General features: G+C 39.0%; 1 protein-coding gene across 3 annotated transcripts in view; it reads left to right on the forward strand.

Annotated features, from left to right (window-relative positions):
• The window catches only part of VPS53 (VPS53, GARP complex subunit), a 128,073-nt gene that overhangs the window by 16,819 nt on the left and 90,634 nt on the right, over window positions 1–20,620 (forward strand). For all 3 annotated transcript variants that reach the window (XM_006925053.3, XM_025041785.1, XM_025041786.1), the window contains 2 exons: window positions 17,542–17,628; window positions 19,401–19,516. In XM_006925053.3, the coding sequence (XP_006925115.1) occupies window positions 17,542–17,628; window positions 19,401–19,516 (203 nt within the window). The remainder of the gene's footprint in view (window positions 1–17,541; window positions 17,629–19,400; window positions 19,517–20,620) is intronic.

Below are 20,620 nucleotides of genomic sequence, written 5' to 3' on the forward strand. Positions count from 1 at the left end.
ATTGGGAGTTCAGGAGGCCTGTCAACTCCCTAAATTAATTGTAAAATTTTGTATGATAGGCATGTTTCTGAAGAGAAAGCTCATTGATTTTTCAAGATTCTCTAAGGAGTCTGGGACTCTTCAAAAGTTAAGGGCCATTGACTTAGACACTGTTTGTTTGTTACTTTGGGTTGGTGAAATTTTTGGCAGCCAGATCAGAATTGGCAGTTATCTGAAACTCCCAGTTCAAGAATTGCAGACAGATTCCTCCGTCACTAAGAAAGTAACCTAAATGGCTTCAGAGGGCCACTGTGCATCTATATGGATCCATTAGGGGCATAAATGCCCTGTCTAAAGGGGGCAGCCACAACTCAGTTTGAACCAATGGTATTCATGTCTGCATGTGAACCTGGAACTGCCAGATCTATCAGTTTTTCAAGAGAAGCCAGAAATCTGGATTTTTATGTGACTCTCCCCATTTTTAAATGTTGGCTTAGTGTTTTTTAAAAATAATGCAAAAGACCAAACAAAACACATCTATAGGCCAATAGTTTGCAATATCTGCCCTGAGTCTTTTTTCATGTGAACTGCTTTTAAACTCTTCCCCTCTCTGTTTAAGAGAGTCTTTGAAATTAAGTGCTAGACTTTATGTGTCTCCCCTTTGGTTTCATCTTGCTAATGTGGCTTGATTGTTCCAGCCTGTAGAGACCTTTTGGAACCTTGATGACCTTTCCATTTTTCATTATTGGTGTTGCCAGACATGCCTTCTTTGTCTTCATTCAAGTTGTAGATGAAAAGGTTGAACAGGATGAATTCAGAGCAATGTGGTATGTGTTTTGAGACTTCTTGTTCTTTTCTTATCCTCATTTTAGCACAGAATGTCAGGCCAGAAAACAAAGGATTTCTTCCTGTCATCAGTGTCTGTCCAGGGCCATGTTTCTTAATTTTTCATGTCTTCATTTTCCTCAGAAAAAAAGAGGAAACTTGCCTTTTTCTCTTTCCATAGAGATATAAAGATTTCTTAATTAAATCAGCAAAGCATGTTGCCTTCCAAGGAGAAAGTGTTCCTTGCTTTTCACCTTCAAAATTAGTATATCATCTAATTCAGATGTTAGAACAAAAATAATTGTGCTCTCCAAGACACTGAGCTAGGTAGATGGTGGAACTTCATAGCACAGCATTGATCTTTACGTGCGATTATGAGTCTGTAATTGTTAGCTCCCTAGCATGATGATTTGAACTGTTTCCCTCCATCACTTCAAATTTATCCTTTCCCTCATCCTCTCTTTGGGAGGAAAATGAAGCCCATTGATGGAAGCAAATAAATGGCATTGGTATTAAAGGGACCATAAATCGTTGGGGGGGCGGAGGGGTAAGCAATTGTCATTTGCTTCCTCCTACTGAAACATACTAAATCTAAAGTAATTGAACTTTTAAAGCACAGGCTGAGATTTTTCCACTAATGACTGAGATTGTTTAGGCATTTTTGCTTCCTTTCATTTTTTTTTTAATTTTATTTTTCAGAATGTCTGCAGACAACACTAAACTTCAGAAATTGCTGAGGCCTTAGATTAACCTGGGAGTGCAGAAAGATTCAGTGGGGCAGTGCTGGAGTCAGGTCATAGTTCAGTCTTTTGTAGGGGCATGGTGTCCCTGGTTTTGATTGGGGCTCTCCACCATTCCCTAACCAGAATTTCTTACATGTGGTGCAGAGGTCAATGTAGGCTTGCCTTTATTTGACAAGTTGAATACAAGTGAATGTTCAGTTTTGCCTAGAGTACTAGAGCACTATTGACCGTAGCTGAGGCAAGGACTTCTAGAATGTCCATTATTTAGCACTATAGTGACTCAGTTCAGTCTTATAACTATGCTTCATCCTGTTAACTGTACAGGAGTTTTAATGGTGCTTTTTGGCAGAGTGTTATATCTATTGCATATTGGAACCCTTTGCCACTTGTCCTCCAAAATCTTATTTTTAGACAACCTATAAGAATCCAGACAGCAATATCTTCTCTCTCTTCTATGTACAAGACTGAGCATTTTATTTGAATCTCTAAGGATTGGAGTAATTGGACATCATCACTCATGTTCCATTGGTTGGCAGCCTGGTCAAGTGAAAACTTGAACTTTGAATTTAAATTTTGGCTTGGCCACTCTCTATCTGTGTGACCTTGGATAAGTTACTTAACTTCTCTGAGCCTCAGGTTATTCATCTGTGACATGGTGGTGATAATATGTACTTCATCATAGTGGGGATTAGAGTTAATTATTTTAAAGCACCAAGCACAATGTCAGGATTAGTCTTGCTTAGTAAATGGTAGTTATACTTCTGTTGATTATGATGTAACCCACTGAAAGATCAGTGTTCCTAATTCTATGCATCTAGGCGTTTGTCAGGCTCCTGTGGCTTTTCCGTCAGCTCCACACTTTTCCATCCCTGCGGCCTTGCTTTAAAGCAACTCTAGGTTTACTTGATCTGAAAGCCTCCTTACTGTCCTCAGTGTGCTGTTCTCTGTAAATGAAAATTGCAGCACGCCTTCCCTGTGTCCAGAATATCTGCTGTTGCATCAGAAGAAGTAAAGGGCTCTGTTCTTTTGTCCTGTCCTTAAGACCCACATCAGACTTTTGCCAGGGCTGCCCTTCAGAGGTTTAAGGCTCTTGAGAGGTGGGTTTGCACAAGAGTGAGGGTTATCATTGCTTCATGCTTTTCCTGTAGTGCCCACTAATCTCCACATTTGTGCCATGAAAGGATGCTCTTTTTGGTCTCCCATTCTGCCTGCAATTTTTCTCATGAGCAACCGGTAGATGTCTTAGCAAAGAGCCTCAGAGTAGGTGCAAACTGCCCTGTATGTGCAGCTCTCAGAAATTCTATACCTGCTTGTATAGCATCCATATGTTCTGCCACATGTGAAATGTCTTTGGGTGTCCCTGTATCTCAGGATACTTTGTTTGCCTTAAGATCACTGACGGATTTAAGAAAAGTTGTGATTTTGCCATTTATTTATTTAATTTTCATTATTAATGTAAGGGCAACAGTCTTTCCAGCTTTCTGCATCCTAGGCAGAAGCACAACTGACAATGGATTTTAATGTAGCAGAGTACAATTCATTAATAAGATTTCAGATTCTATATTTCACAATCCATATTGCTAATGTTTAAAGATCTACCACTTTTCAAATTTGATGTAGTTTCAAAAAGGATTATCAACAAGTACCTAAAATGGGTATTATAATATTTCTTTCTTTTCTAACTACATAAGTATGTAAAGCCACATTTCATCATATCTTTCAACCAAAACACAACAGATTCAATACAGAATTATATATGAGAGTCCAGCTCATGTCTATTAAAGCAGACACTAAAGATATTTGCAAAGACACAGAAACAGTGCCACTCTTCTCAAATTTATTTTGTTTGGGGGAAATATAGTTATTTTTCACATAAACTTGTTATTGTGTTAACATGCATTCGATTTATTGTTATATTTTAAATGGTTAATAGATAAATTTTTTTAAACTTCTGTTTTAATTTCCAATATGACATATGCCAACAGATATAACCTACATAAACAAAATATCTTTGGGGCCCTCACTAATTTCCAAGAATATAAAGGGATCCTGATATTAAAAGTTTTAGAAATGCCCTTTCTGCATGATGTTTCGCTGTTAACTAAGTGGGGATGGCAGGCAATTTGTTTTTTATTTCAACGACAATGACTCTAGTTAGTATATTCGTTCACTTACTTGGTAAATAGTAAGTGCCTTCTGGATGCTAGGCACTGATCTAGGTATGCAGCAAACAAAGCAAAGATCCTTCTCTTCTAGAGCTGACACTAAGTGTGACATTTCCTTGTTCGCAGATTCTTTGACTGTTAAGGAGTTATCCTCATGACCTTGGTTCACCAAGCTCGTTTGCCAGAAAATAGATGTTACATTTTATCATATGCCTTTTCAGCTTCTATCGATATGATCATATGGCTTTTCCATTTCTTTATTAGTTTAGAGGGTTTGTTTTGTTTTGTTTTGTTTTAATTTAACCCTCCTTAAATACCTGCTGAGTCATTGTATATTGTCATTTTAATGTATTATTGAATTCTGGTATTTTTATCTGGGATTTTTATTCATGGTCAAAAAATTCATTCCTTTTTTATGACTGAATAATATTCCATTGTATGTACATACTACATTTTGTTTATCCATTCATCTGTTCATGGACACTTGGGTTGTTTTCACCTTTCAGCCGTTGTGAACAATGCTGTAATGAATGTTGACATACAGATATCTGTTTGAGTCCTTGCTTTCAATTCAGTATATACCTAGGCATGGAATTGCTGGATCGTATGGCTATTTTTAATCATTTCAATATTTAATCTCTTTGGAAACATTTTTTTCCATATTGTTCTGAATTTTAATAGATTTTTCTCTTAGATAAGCAAGCATACATTCCTATTTTCTCTTCATTTAGTCCATACAAACTATGTGTTTCAGACAGCAATAGAGCCTTAAGTTTTTATGTTAAGTACTTAATGATAGTGATGTTGCCTCCTCTCCCCAAAAGAAAGCTACCATGATTATTTCTTTCAGTTAGCAAGTCCAGCAGTTGGACTGTTTTCTTCCTTAGAAACACATCAAGTCCCACTTGTGTGCAGCAGGATTATTGAAAATGGTTTTAGGAAAATAGTGTGCCAAGAAGGAACACTGAAGTTTATTATTCTTCTGAGCCATCTCCATATAAATTGGCAGTTTTCATGAGCCAAGAAAGAAGGTCAAGCATAACTTTTGCCATCTGCTTGTTTCCATGTTAAAGGCAGTCACAAGTTTAAACTAGACTTCCTACATCTAAAGAGGAAAATGCCATTCATCACTACTGTAACTACTCTGGCTATTACCCAGGTTACTCTTGCTTTTGACTGCTAGTAGTTAGTGATTTTGGAAGGAAAATTCCATTCTTAGTTTGTGGTTGCACATTAGAAAAATTGCAGTATTACTGCTGACAGGGCAAAGCTTTCTGGGTTGCAGGTCTTTGACACAAGAAGTCATTCAGCTATGTTTAAACAATGGATAGGAATTTGAAACTCCATCTTCATGTAAGAACTTGACCTCTTTTTTCTCTTCTCTCTTTCATCCATGGAAACACAGGATTTAGAACAGTATGAATTCAGTGCTGTGGTGGTTCTGTCAACATTTCCATTTATAAATTCCTATTTTCAGGTGCCTATAATGTAACTATAAAACTTCCTTTGCTCTAATTTGGACTCTTGAGGTTTCCTCTGGAAGGAGATTAATTTTGCAAAACCAGAGATAATGCTTTTTTAGTCTGTTTGGTTTGGTGTTCTATAGTTATCTAAATTAAAGCTCTAAAATATACAAAACACTTACCATCCTTCATACTGGATTGGATCACATACCAGGATTTCTGATTTTTGTTTCCATGAGCAGATGCTGTGTTCATCTCTAGGTATTGTATGTGATACCTAGAATATGGATGTTAGGCAAAATGTATTAGTGTCTCTCTTATAATGGCCCCCAACTAGAAGGACGACATTCCTTCTGGATCTATACATACTGACAAGTAAATCTGATGATCCCATTACTATCTTTTATAAAGCAGAATAAGAGGTGAATTGAGAGGTCTTTATCCTATCTCAGACCTAATTATTCACCCATATCTCCTTATCATACTTCTGAACTTTTTTTTGTTCCCAGTCATATGGGAACAATAGGGATAGATAGCCGACTGTTATTCATATACCATTTATGCCAGGCCAAGTGCTACATTTTTTTTTTTTTTCCCATTAACTACTCAGAGATTCTGATCTTTGGAGATTTCTGGTGACTGGTTTCTTGTGGTCTGGTTCCAGTACAGTTGTCAACCCTGGAGTTATCCAGATCTCTAGAATTAAAAATGTACTGTTGTAAAATTAATATATTTCTTGATTGATTCACTATAAGCAAAGACACATTTAGAGTTGATTTGGCAGAAGGTACATTTTGAGTCATTTGTCTTGATCTTTAATGCTAATGTTTTATTACAACATAAATATGTTTATCTTACATTTTACAAAATACTATTGCAAATACTATTTTACTTGATCTTTGCAAAGATGTGACTTTGGTCAAATAGATTTTATTCTCTCCTATTTTACAGATGAAGAAATAGGCTCAGATAGGTTCTGTGTCTTGCCTCAAATCACTCAGTGAATTAATCACAGATCCAGATTTTCTGATTCCAGTACGCTATGTATTTGTCCATACCAGATTCTCTTTTGATAGTGACAAACCTTAAGAGCATATTCAAGACCTACTTCTTTTAGTTGCCGAATCTGAAAAGTTAACTGGTTCACAAAGGGAATCCAAACAGCGACAGTGATCATGGCCTCAGTCAGCTGGGTCCCTCTCAACATGATGAAGAAACTGGACTGAGAGAGGAGCTCAAGGATGAAAGGAGGCAACTGTGTTCACTACACACCTGTGGTACTGAAGAGAATTAGTGAACGAGGAGGAGAAACTCAGGTGAAACCCCACAGGGGTTTGCAGACATAGGGCTTTTATACAGAGAATATCTAAAAATCAGATGAAGGACTATCCACATGTCACCACAAAAGGATGTTTTCTCCTGAATGAAGACCCATAATATAGATGAGAGTTACTAAGTTAGTAAAATGAGAAGTAATAATAAGACATGAGAGATTAGAATTTAACTTGGCAGCTGAAAATCCAGGCTATTTGTGGGAGATAGTCCTTTTGTTAAACTTGGACCTTTAAATGTGCCCCATTTCCTAAAATATTGAATTTTTATACCTTTTATTTAGCAAAAGCAGCTGAGACTGTGGCTTAAACTATTTCTTCTCTTTTGCCATTTGGAGTTGTTGCTTTAAATGCAGTCAACCTCAAGGGTTACATTTCATCAAAGGAAGCTGTGCATGAATGCATTCATCACTCCCAGCTATTTCAGAGCTAACAAATTTTAAGTTATGGGTGATAACAGATACAGGCAGAACTTTAAAATGTAAATGTTTAGTCTTGTTTGGGCATTGCCGAATTTGTGTTCCAGCTTCGTCTTGTGATTTTTAACTTCTGGCTTGTCTCCCAAAAACAATAAAGATGAACTCTTTGATTCACTTTTTCTGTGGATGTGGTTTGCAGAAATCGTAAATAAAAGCAACTTAGGTGGAACAGAGCATTTTAACAAATAAGGTGAGAATTATTCCTTTTGCTCCTTACATTCTTTTGGTTCACAAACTTGGAAAGAAATCTGCGCTTTAAATAAAGCCCCTTTATATTCCAGGTTTCTGAATGAGCTATGGAGGAATTAGTGTTAACACCAATGAGTCTCATCTGATGGATGCCCATCTGGCATTTGACCAGGGCTGCCAGACCTAGAGGTTACCTGTCACGTTCAAGGACACAGGGAATCATGAGGCTGTGCACATGCAGCCATCTACTGCTGTGAGATTCCTGTAGCCTCTGCTACTGTTTGGTACCATTGGGAATGGGCTGCGTTGTTATTACTGCTGAGTCTTGTTAAAGTACCTCTGCCCAGCTGGCGATGCCCAGTTTCCATAGCAACACTTCTCTGTGGTACCAGGGTGGCCAGCAGTATCAAAAGAAGGGACATTTCATAAATACGGTCCACTTACTCCTAGGTGTCCACCTTTAATAGAAGTCACGGGGACCGCTGTTTAGGGCTCTTTAGATGTGGTAGCCTCCAGCAGTGTTTTTGCTCTCTTGAGTCCTTTGCATTTCAAATGATTTTGGCATTCATTACTCATACCTCTTTGTATCATTCTCATCTTACAGTTTTATCTATGTTTTGCATGTATTCCTTACAGGCTCTTTAAAGACATGTCCTCATCTAGTGATCTTTTTCTCTCAGTATCTAGCACTGTACCGAGTATAGCAGGCACTCATTTTTTATTGAAGGACTGAACAAAAGATTGAAACTTTTTTTCTGAAGACGTGTCTCATTTTGAAACATGCTTCGAAGAGACCATCGCCCTTATCCATGAGCCATTTTTATGCATATGCCTGCAGTCATTGAACTTAATTAACCATCTCACTTACAGAGCTCTACAAATTGGGTCGACATCTTCACTCTTAGAGGGATAGTCTCATCTGAAAGACGGCAGTCTGTCTGGAAGGTCGGAGAACAATATTAATAGTTGCTGTTTAGTGAGCCCCTTTTATGAGCTGAGTCCTCCATCAGGGCTCTCAGTTGCAGAAAACAAAATCCCAGTTCATACTGCCTTAGGTGAAATGGGGAGTTATATGGAAGACTCTTGTGTCCTGTTTTGAAGGAGAAGCTGAACAGTCAGAGTGGAAGAGTAGTGCCGCAGCTGAGCTTGCCACACAACTGAAGCCCAGGACTGGAGTACTGCCCGGGACTGTCTCCACCTAGAGACCAGCCTCCTCCTCCTCCTGAGGAACCTTGCTTCTGTCTAACTCGCTTTCACATCTTGAGGTTTCTACCACCTGAGAAAGATGAACTCTCTCCCAATTCATTCCCAGCTTGGGCCCCGTCTGCCTCTGGGACAGCAGATCTCTAAGAGAACAGTGAGAGGAAGATTCCCAGGAGGCAGGAGAGGTAAACAGTTCCAAAGTGCTCACTACTAAGCTCTCTGTTCTTTTGTAATGAAGTCTTTGATGTAGGTACTCTTATTCCTGTTCCAGAAATGGTAAGCCTGTGCCTCCTAGGAGTCAAGTGGCTTGACAGAGATTGCACAGTAAGTAGCAAGACCAACATTCACATCCTCGTCTGCTGGTTCAAAAACCCTTGCTTTTTACAGTGCATTGTTTTTCCAAACAGTGGAAAGGGAACCCACAGACAGATGTAAAGATGAACAAAAAGAAATGATAGCAGAATAGTGGCAAAATATTAAAAAAGATAAAAACATAAAGCTGTACCAGTTCTGAAAATCAGCAACCTTTCCCTCCTTCCTGGCAGTGGCAGCAATGGGGTCTCAGTTTAAAATCTCTCAAAGATTGCCTGTGGACTCACAGGATAAGAGCAGTAGAATTCTCTGATAGAGCAAACTGCAAAATTAGATGCATCCAAGAGCCTTAAGAGGATGTTAATTCCTCAAGGCATTTCCATTGGTTTACATCCCCTCTATCTACACAGGTGGCAGACAACAGTTCTGGGTAAAAAAAAAGAAATTAAAAAAAAAAGATGAAAGAGGAAAGCAATAGAGTCTGCCAGGTTCCATGGTGCTTTTCCTCTGTGCTCATGACCTGGTGTAGCTTGGGTACCTTGTTCAGAGTCTACTTCAGGAGGCAAGGAAAATGAAGAATAATGGTCACAGTTAATGATGCACAAAAATACAAAGATAGCGTAATTGGTTCTGCTGAGTCTCGTAGGCTAGCTCAGTGAGTTGCTTTGTATCTCCCAGTTGCAGAATCTGAGTTTCTAAAGAGGACCACTGCAGTAACTGCTTCCTAGTAACACCCTCGAATGCAGGCCGTAGCCACGCTCCAGTGCTCAGTTCAGAAACTCCGGTACGGGTGGATTGAAAGCAGACATTTTTGGGTGATTAGTTCTGTTTTTAATCCACATACAGCTTGGAATGGAAAAGTAGCCCCATTTTATTTTAAAGAGTGTCTAGGGACACTTCCACAATCTTTCTTTCAGCACATTTTCTGATTAGCCAGGTAGTAAAAGTATTTTCATATTCTAAAAAAAATAAAATCTTAACCTTTTGTAGGTCTTAGAGTTCTTCCAATTACAGAATGCTCTTCTTTTTGTGTAATCGATTACTAGAGATTAGATATCAAATATTAGGGTGTGTGTTGAGGATGGACTTGCTTGATGGAATGAATGCTTTGAAAGAAACTTCACTCTGGAAAATGAATTATATTAAATTTCCTTGACTTTAATACATTGCTATAACAAGCAAAAGTATTCCAGCCTGAAAAAGAAAATGGCAGACAGTTTATCTTTATGACTGAAATGTAAGATTGTGTGAGTCTTATTTGTTTGCTGGAAGGGGAAAAAAAGGTACTTTCAGCAGAGATCTGGTAGCATGCCAGATTGAAAATAAGAGAAATAGAGATAAAAACCCATTCTCTGAAAAGGGTTCATTCACTTCAGATCTTAGCCCTTTTTGTCTTTCTTAGCTGAATGTCATAAGTCTTAGTGTGTTTGGCAAAAGACGGTGGTTATAATCCCATCTAGCACATCACTGTAACATGACATGACCAACAATATCACAGAATTCTGTACAAGCCATGCCCCAAAATTTCAGCCTCTTTAAAGCTTTTTTACACCATGATCAGTATTTTTCAGAAGGCTTCAGTGAGTTTCCTTCCTACTGTTTGGAAAAGCAATGCACTGTATTAGTAAAAGGCAAGGGTTTCTGAATCAGCAGACTGGGATGTGAATGTTGGTCTTGCCACTTACTGTGCAATCTCTGTCAAGCCACTTAACTTCTAGGAGGAACAGGCTCACCGTTTTTAGAACAAGAATAAGAGTACCTACATCATGAACATTAGATTTCATATCAGCCAAATAGATAAGTTACAGAAATATGATGCTGTGTTTTTGAATCACTGTTTATAATTGTGCCTGAAGTTAGGGCAAAACATGGGTGTCAGCACGCCTCATTCAGAGCAGTAGTCTCAGTTGATATTTTTAATCAGTCGGCAAGTATTTGTCGAGTTCAGCTGTGCTCTAGCTTTGGTTAGATGCCATAGGTGAGGTGGCCATATGATTTATCACCAGTCACTTTTGAGAGTGAGAAGGAGCTGTTAGTAATTATATAGAAACAGTCATAAACTGGGCCTGTCATTTTGGCAATCAGAATGGATGATTATTTGAAGAAATAGTAGAATGTCATTCATATCCTTGGGCTACACTCCGAAGGATACTTATAGCCCTGTTAGAGAGCTAATACTTACACGCTGAAGAATTTCAGAACATTATAAAGTTCTTTTCTGTAAGTGTCCTGTTACCCCCACCACCTCCCAAATCAATTTCTTCTCTTTGGTTGTATCATTCCCACAATAGACATGAGCAAGCATCTCTCATCTTTAAAACTTCCTCCCTTTACCCCATCTATTGCCCCATTTTTCTTGTCTTATAGCAAAAGCTTCTTGAAAAAATAGTCTACGCTAGAAGTCAGCAAACTTTTTCTGTTTAAGGGTCAGCTAGTAAATATTTTAGACTTTAAGCGCCATATGGTCTACTCATCTCTGCTATTGTATGATTAAAGTAGCTATAGACATACCTAAATAATTGGGATTGTGTGTTCCAAGCAAACGTTATTTACAAAAACGGGGCAGGCTAGATTTGGCCTGCAGGCCATCATTTTCTGGGTCCTACTTTATTCTCACCGTCTCCCCTTCATCATGTCATCACTGACCACTTCTATTCCCTTGACTCCCGTGAAACTGCTCTTGTCAAGGTCGTCAGTGACTTCTCTGTTGTCAAATTCAGTGGTAATTCTCCGATCTAATCTTACATGCATTTTCAACAGCCTAAGACGTAATTGCTCTTTTCTTCCTCCTTCCAACGCTTGTGTGGCTTCTGTGACACCATAGTTTTGTTATATTCTCATGTCACTGGTGGTTTTTCTCTGGCATCTTTTCTCCTTCCTTCTTCGAGACCAGTGGTCCCCAGCCTTTTTGGCACTAAGGACTGGTGCACCTATGAAAATCTAATGCCTGATGATCTGAGGTGGAGCTGAGGCGGTGATGCTAGCACTGGGTAGCGGCTGCAAATACGGATGAAGCTTTGCTCACTAGCCCGGCGTTCACCTCTTGCTTTGTGGCCCGGTTCCTAACAGGCCACAGACCAGTACTGGACCATGGCCCAGAGGTTGGGGGCCCCTGTTCTGGACTGCTGAACATTGGAGTGCCCAAGGGCTTAGCCCTGGGTCATTTTCTCTCTCTTCTCTTTCCTTCATGTCTTTTTTCTTCTCTACTCTCTTCCTAGGTGACTCTTTCATTTCTACCGACTTAAATATCATCTAGAAACTCATGACTTCTAAATTTAAATCTAGCCTGCACCTCTTTTCCAAGCTTTAGACTCACATGTCCAATTTGGTATCCGCACTTGACCTCAAATAGACTATGCACCCTAACACACTGAAATGGGAACTCTTGATTTTCAGTCCCACCACCAAAACACACACCTGCCTGTCAAACTTGTTCCTTCCCCTTTCCTAGCTTAGTAAATGGAATAATTCACTGACTTTTCAAACTCAGATCTAAGAGTAATCCTTGATTCTTCCCTTTTCCTCATCATCCACCTCCAATCCATCTGTGAGTCCTGCAGGTTATATCATATAAATCCCAAATCACTTCCCTTCCCATCGCCACTGGCCACCTAGTCTAGACCTTTACCATCTCTCACCTAGACAACTCCAGCAGCTTCCTACCATGTTTTCTGTCCTGATTTCACTCCTGTCTCTATATGATCCCCTTGCCACATAGCAGCCAGGTGGTCTTTTACGTGTAAAGCTCTGCCAGTCCCTTGTTTGACACTCTTCGGTGGCTTCTCATTGCACTTAGAACAAAATCCCCATGCTTTTTACTAGGACTTTGAGACCACTCATGCTCCGGTTCCTGCCTATTCCAAATTATTTCTTAACATTTCCCAGTCCAATATGACCCTGCCATCTACTGCCTTACTTTTCGGTCCTTCAAAACCTAAAGTCTTTTCTGTATAAGAGTCTTTTATTTGCTGTTCTCTCCACTTTGAATTCTCTTATTCCAGATCCACAAATTCTCTTTCTCATCCTACGGATCTCAGTTCATTTGCTCTTTCTCAGAGACCTTTTATGACCACTGTTCCCCTTAGTCTCATCTCACTGCTTAATTCCTTCATCGCACCTGTGATACTCTTAAATTTTCTTCTTTGTTATTGTTTTTCCAATATTCCCCCACCTGCCACTTCTCAAAGTGAATTCTTAGAAGACAGGGAGAGGGACCATGTCTGTCTTGTCTACCATTGGATTCCCAGTGCTTAGAATAATGCCTGGTACATGGAAGATATTCAATAAATATATGTTTGATGATTAAAGGAGTGAGTTAATGAAATACTGACTAATGTAGTTAGAGCTATAACTGCCACAGGAAATCAGAGTAACCATGCAGATATAGGTAGTCTTCAGTTACAAGAGAGCAAAGGTCTGTTGCTGGAAAGAGAGAATTTGTTTATGATAGAGTACGGATTTGAAAAATAGCATTTTATTTACTACATGCTACTCTTAATAGCTGTTATTTTAAAATACTCTGGCCCAAGTAATACATCGTGAAGTTGTAACCTCCTTCAGGAAGACTTCCTGGACCTCCCTTCCTTCTCTGTTCCTACCAAAACAAGCCAGTATCTGTGATGGCTCTCTGGGCTCACACAGCACTCTGTACATGTCTTTATCAGAGCTCAATGTTTATTAGCCTATCTTCTTGCCTTTCTAGATTATAAACTCCTTGAGAGCAGGAATTAATGATTTTTACCCATGCATCTTCAGTGTAGTGTTTGTTAATTAGTAGATATCAAAATTGATTCTAGTTCTTGAGGAACATAGCCAAAAGGAAAAATGATTTCGCAATTGTCTCAGAAGGAAAATCTGTAATCTAATGTTTAAAAATATCTGAAATATCTGAAATAATCTTTAAAAAATAGGTTCTTAAGAGGCCATCATTGAAAAGTATCTTTCTTAAATGGACAGGAGAGGGAATATACAGAAGCCTTCTGAGGTAGATGAAGTTCTTCTGAACAAATACACATATATAAAAAATAATAATTTATAATAATTTGTTATTATAGTACGACTTTATAAAATTTGATAGCATGGCAAGTTAAAATTTTTTTCATGTCTAATTTCCTAGGTTAATTAACCCACTATTTTTTTCAATATGTGAAGATTACAAAACTGAATTATGTCGAAGGTCTGCAGTTGCAATGACACAGCCCTAACTACTATGGCTAATGTGTTACCTGACTGACTATCCCTGAGAACAAAGATGGAGTTTGTATCTGTGTTTGTGTATACTGCGATTGATTGGTTGTAAATTCAACTTACTAAACATATATTGGACACCTACCATATTATTCTGGACCTCCCTAGGTATCAGGGAGTCACAATGAGTGAGACATATTCCTGCCCTCTAGGATCACGTAGTCCAACCAAAAGGTAGACCCACAAAAATTATTACAAACGTTAAGGTTACATAAAGGACCATAGGCACCAAGATGATAAACAAATTGATTCTACTGTGTGCTTCGTGTATGTTATGGGAGCGGGTGTTGGAAGGGAAGAGGAAGTCAGGTGAAAGAAAGGATGGAGAAGAAATGGCACTTGAAGAAATGAGAGACAGCAAAGATTTGCACACGATCAGTAGCTGTGTTGAGCATTTTATTTTGAAAGTTTACTCCTTTTGGTTATAAATTTATATCCGATAACTTATTCCTTAACATTTTTATTTTGTTAGAACTTGATTTTGGTTTGTCAAAATCTTACGAAATCTAAGGTTGTGTGGTAGAGCAGTAAGCAATGCTCAAAAGAATTTTGTATCCTGATTTTGAGGTGATTATTAAAAATGTGAAAGAATTTTTAAAATTTAATTATAGTCATCATACAATATTATATTAATTTCAGGTGTACAACATAATGATTAGACATTTATATATTTTATGAAGTGATCTAGTACCTATCTCTCACTGTATATAGTTATTATGGTATTATTGACTATATTCCTTATGTTTACATTATATTGCTGTGACTTATTTTATAACTGGCAGTTTGTACTCCTTAATCTGCTTCAACTTTTTGATCCATTCCCCCATCTCCCTCCCCTCTGGCAGCCATCAGTTTGTTCTGTATCTATGAGTCTGTTTCTATTTTGTTTTGTTTGTTTGTTTTAGATTCTGTATATAAGTGAAATCATATGGTATTTGTCTTTCTCTCTCTGACTTATTTCACTTAACGTAATACCCTCTAGGTCCATTCATGTCGCAAATGGCAAGATTTTATCCTTTTTTATAGCTGAGTAATACTCCATTGTATATATGTATCACATCTTCTTTATCCATTTAGCTGTCGATAGACACATATGGACACCTTGCTTCCATATCTTAGCTGTTGTAAATAATGTTACAGTGAACATAGGGATGTATATATCTTTTCAAATTAATGTTTCAGGTTTCTTTGGATAGAAACCCAGAAGTAGAATTGCTGAGTCATATGGTAGTTCTATTTTTAATTTTTTGAAGAACTTCCTTATTGTTTTCCCTAGTGTCTGCACCAGTTTACAGTCCCACCAATAGTGCACAAGAGTTCCCTTTTCTCCACATCCCTACTAACACTAACTCTTTGTTGTCTTTTGATAATAGCCATTCTCACAGGTATGAGAATAGCTCATTGAGGAGTGATAGCTCATTGTGGTTTTAATTTGCATTTTCCTGATGATTAGGGATGTTGAGGAAGGAGTGAGGAGGTGGAATGACTGGGTATGGATTCATTCAGGGAGTGGCTAATAGTAAACAGGCCTAGAGGTTGTATATCAGAGGGAAAAGTATTGTCAGAAGAGACATTATACATGTATATATTTATTTATACATATATGCATGCACGCATTTGCTAAGGTTGGCCATAAGTCCTGGAAACAAACCTAATATTCGTGCAGCTTTTTATACTTATTATGTCATTAAATCTTCTCAACAACTCTGTAAGTAGGTGCCATCATCCCCACTTTTCAGATAAGGAAACTGATACCCAGAGAGGTAAGCTAGTATGTGACAGTGGAGGCAGGCCTCAAACTCCTGCCTTTCTGCTAGAAAATGGACGGTTTTCTTATGACACCACAGCTGTTACAGGCATGCTAAGTCCTGGAATGAGAAAGACAGGATGGCGGGAAGCTGAGTGGAAACAGTTGCTAAGTGAGGATCCTTTTGGGGTGGAATGGGATTGAGAAGAGCTGTTCAGTGTGACACAATTCCATTCCATTGCCCCTTTTCTTACTCTTCAGGTAAAAATTCCCAAGGTATGACTTTGTGTCTCTGGTAGCATTGCCAACTGTTGTTCCAAGACCAAACTTTTCGATGAGTGAAATATCTGTGTCCTGTTGGCAGAAATTACAAGTATAAAGCTCCTTTGCACACAAACCTTTGTAGATATAAGTGATCCAGCAGAGCAAACGCACACTGCCGCAGGAGGTGGTGTGAGCAGCTGCTTGAATAGTGTCACCTCAGACTTGGCAACAAACGGGCTAAGGAACGACTTCTCAGAGGAGCTTCTGGACATTCATTGCAGAAGCCATAACATAGTCACATGCAACAGCTTAGCATCCTTGTTGCCACATGCGAAACTCCTATAAATTGCAGAGGTGGAAAATGATCAAAAGAGCCGTGTTTGGAATTCAGCCACACATAGGGCAGGGAGTTCCAGAATAAGAAAGAATTCCACATATCAGAAGAAGTGAACAGCTTGGGAAACCTGGGAGGGAAAGGGAGATATAACCCTACATCTAACAAGGAAGGAATTTCCTGCAGAGGACGCCAACTTAAGTTTGCTCTTTGTGGATTTTTTTTAAGCAAAAAAGATGTATGAGTTTGTAGTCTAGAGGTAGCACTTCCATTGGGTACAGCTGATTGCAGAGGTTCAGATAATTCCATCAGGGCTTTGTCATTCTCCCTTCATCTCAGCATCGCCTCCTCTCTCCTCGGTGACGGCATCCTTCTCAGGGAGGCTAGCTATTTTTCTGGGCAGGCAAAGATGGCCACACACAGCTCTAGGGTTACATTAGCCTTATCATTACATTTATAAAGGGCTTGTGAGGCCCACTTAGGACAGGCCACTCTTAAATCCAAAGTAAATAAAGTGCTTTTGATGAAATGAAGCATGAGTTCTCATTTGGCTGCTGCATCTTTTATAAGTGCATATGCTCTACACGTGTGTGGCTTTTGCGCCCTCACAAATCTCTGAATATTGCTTCCCCTACTTGCAGAAGCTACCGTGGGTTGTAATACTTTTAATGCGTGGCATCTATCTTTGTAGATTTTCATTTTAGTGGAAACATTCGGCTCACCATTAGCTTTAAGTGTCCCTTTCTAACTTCATTTTTTTGGTTTCCAAATGGGGCACTTTAAACATCTCTACGGTTTGCCACAGTTCTGGAGTCCCTATGCACAGCTGTGATTTTTTTGAAGGCACAGTCTTCTGGAACTTCCAAAATTTAGAGCTCTTCCTACTCTAGCTTAGAGACACCTCTGTCTTTCTACAGGTTTTGAAGGTTACTGCACACATGTGCATGCACGCACGCACTCGCACACACATGCACAGATGTGCATGTCCTGTTTATTTGTTGTCATCAATACGTGTAGTAATCACTGAGATAGAAATAGTTTGGTTTTTAAATTAAAACTTTATGATGTATATTGGCAAGAATCCTGAGTATTTGCCTTTATCCAAGTGCTGGACTGTATCTCTACTACTTTGGTCCAGTAAAATTGTCAGCATAAGTGCAATGAATCAAGAGAGCTTTATTAATTTTCTTCTGAGGCTGGACTTGATTACAGTGTAGGGACTGGTGCTGTCTTGTTTTTCATTTATTTCTCTTATTCTAGGCGCTTGAAGAGGCCCAGAAAGCAATTCAGCAACTCTTCGGCAAAATCAAAGATATCAAAGACAAAGCAGAAAAATCAGAGCAAATGGTGAGTTTAGGTTTCTTCCTAACTTTTTTGTACCAAAAGAGGAAGTTAGCATCTCATCCAGTCGTACTCATTAATGGGCTTTTACTCCCACTTGCTGCTAACCACAATATCCACGTCTCTAAAGCTAGCCCTGGGAGTACATTCTACATCAACTCAGGAGGAGCTGCTAGAGATGCAGTGACTCACTATCCCTGTTGCCCTACATTTGCAGCCATGTATTTAAATACAAAAAGTTTTCTTTTTCTCCTTTCCCCCAAATAGTTTCCTAGTCCTTTTGGATTTCTTTCTCTAGCATTTGTTTACATTGCATATTTTGTATCACGCATAGTACTAGGCTTGTGTTAGTTGCTCAATAATTACAAGGCATTATTAAGATATACGATACGTTGCATGAAAACCGGTACTGGATCTAGGAGGCAGGATGTATCCAGCCTATGATACATGCTTATGGTTTTGATTAAGTTCTCCCTCTACAAATCTGTGTCCTCGGGTGATGTACACTGAAGGCCCCGCCGCTGACCAAGAATCCAGCCTCACCCACTCGTACTCTGCAGGAGGCACTGTGAAATGCCAGCTCTTGGGCTCAGATTCTGACTATATAATATAACATCTCTGAATTCCAGTTTCTTCAATTGTAAATAATAATGTCTCGCTCAAAGGGTTGTAAGAATTAAATGTATAAAGAGCACTGAGTACTAGGCTTGTGTTAGTTGCTCTATGAGTGGAAACCATTATTGATGTCATTTTTTCCCCTACTTTTTTTAGTTGCAAAAAACCTTGAAAGTTTGTGGGTGTGGAACTGAGCTGTGTAGGTCATAATCTTTACTTTATGAGTTCATGTAGGGTGGTCAAACTAAAAATGAGGTTGCATGAAGTTAACTCACGATTGACTTTTCATTTTCCAGTGACTAGAATATTTGTGCCTGGTATCCAGGGTACTCCCTCCCTTCTAGGTATAAAAGAACATGGGAGACTCAGTTGCTCTTCAGAAAATTTCTTGGTCAACGTGGACTCAGGCAGTTAGTGGAAGACGTCCTGTAGGAGTTAGTGAAGTTGGAGAATTGTTCCCACTTCACTACCGAGTGCACTTTTAAAGTGACTGAAATATGCTTGTATACCCAGACACAGAGTTCCTTCCTCTTGGACCTTCCAGATCAACACTGTTGGAATTTTGCTCCTCGGATTTCCTTCTCACTCCCTGAACACTGCGCCTCTCCTCTTCTGACATTATGTGTTAAGCTTATGTTACAGGGGTTACATTTTAATCTTCTTGAAATTTGAGAGAAAGTCTTTCTTTGCTGGAGACCGGGCAATAAACCTTAGTTCCATGAATAAAGATCATCTCAATAGAATTCATCAACTAATACCAGACATTCTGTGCTGAACCTAGTAGTTCCAGTGTCAGAGGCATACTTTTCTGACCTTGTTCAAGAGGAGGTACCCTGTACTTGGCTCTTGGACCCAGTATGCTCCATACTAAATTGCTATTTGGATCACTCCATTTAGGGTGAAAAACAAAGTTCATTTCATTTTCACAACTAAGGATTTTGTAACCCCGGGTAAAATGCTGAAGAAATGACAAATTAAATTTAAATGAACTGATTGGAAATTATTTTGATTGTATATTGTGAGAAAGCCTGTCTTCTTCAAGGGCTAACCCGAGGCTTTTTTTCCTCGCTTCACTTGCGTTATTTTCTTGTGGAGCTACTTGTAAATGGGTTTACATCTTTCTTAACCTTCCTCCTTTTTCTCCTGTGGTTTTCAATATTTAGGTTAAAGAAATCACCCGTGATATTAAGCAGTTAGATCATGCCAAACGCCACCTGACCACCTCAATCACAACGCTGAACCACCTGCACATGTTGGCAGGCGGCGTCGATTCCCTCGAGTAAGCAGTGTCAACTTTCTCTTTTGGGTCCACAGGAAATGAATGTGTCACATATAAAAACTGGCATCATAGGTATTTTTACTCTCCAGCCAGGAAAATCTCACCATCCTGTCCCACTTTTTGCAAATCTATCTCATGTTCAGTCTCCAGATCTACTTTGTACCCTCTGGTGTTTAAAACCTAACAAATATCTGAAACTTTGAAATGAGGTGTGAGTCCGAAGGGGACCCAGAAAGCATGTAAAGAATGATTCGAAGAATCCAGATCATCTACATGTTGTAGATACCTAGCATTGAGGCCCCCGAGGTGATTGAGGTCTATAATCCCTCCCTACACCCTCAGCCTTGGCAAGTTTTCCTGTTCGTGTTGAGCTGATTGCACTGTCATTGAATGTACTACATGGAAACAGATTTTTGATTTATCATTCAACCCACTTTTTTTAAACCCACTTTTTCAAGTACAGTAGCTTCCTGTTTGGTTTCTAAAGGACCTATAGAGAACGATACATGAGGACATTAAAAATAGGATTAAAAGGAAGACCTGCTTGTTTAGCCCAAAGAAAAAGTCCAAAAGCCTCCTTTATTAGCAAGATTCAGACATGCCAATTCATTTCTGTGGTCTCTCTCAGGCTGAGAATTCCCCTTGCCCTAGCTTCAGTGTAATCTCATGCGTGGACAGAGAAAGAGCATCTTAACAGAAATTTAGATACAGAATCCAGAGTTGGGGATGGGGTAGACTGGTTCCCGATCTCTCACAGACATTGGTTGCATGAGCTTCAGCGACCCCTGGTCCATTTTCTTTCCAGTAGTGATCAGAGAGATCAGCAGGCCAGTGGGAGACTAGAAGAGCAAATTTCTTGTCTCGTCCCCCAGATGCTCGGTGTTTTCCATGTACTGTCCAACCAGGCCATGGTAGCAACATAACACCTTGGCCTCAACTTGATCCTGTTTTTTAAATGCCCCTAAAGGGAAGTAGTAAATTATACTTTTAATTTAAAAGCCTAACGCTAATGAAAGATTTATTTCTAATAGTTTGTCTTTCCTTGCTGCAAGTAACTGTTGATTTTATCAACATCCTTTTACTCATGCTTCGTTAACCTTAGCA

This window comes from Pteropus alecto, unplaced genomic scaffold (genome assembly GCF_000325575.1).
Source record: "Pteropus alecto unplaced genomic scaffold, ASM32557v1 scaffold98, whole genome shotgun sequence".
NCBI classification, from domain to species: Eukaryota; Metazoa; Chordata; class Mammalia; order Chiroptera; family Pteropodidae; genus Pteropus; species Pteropus alecto.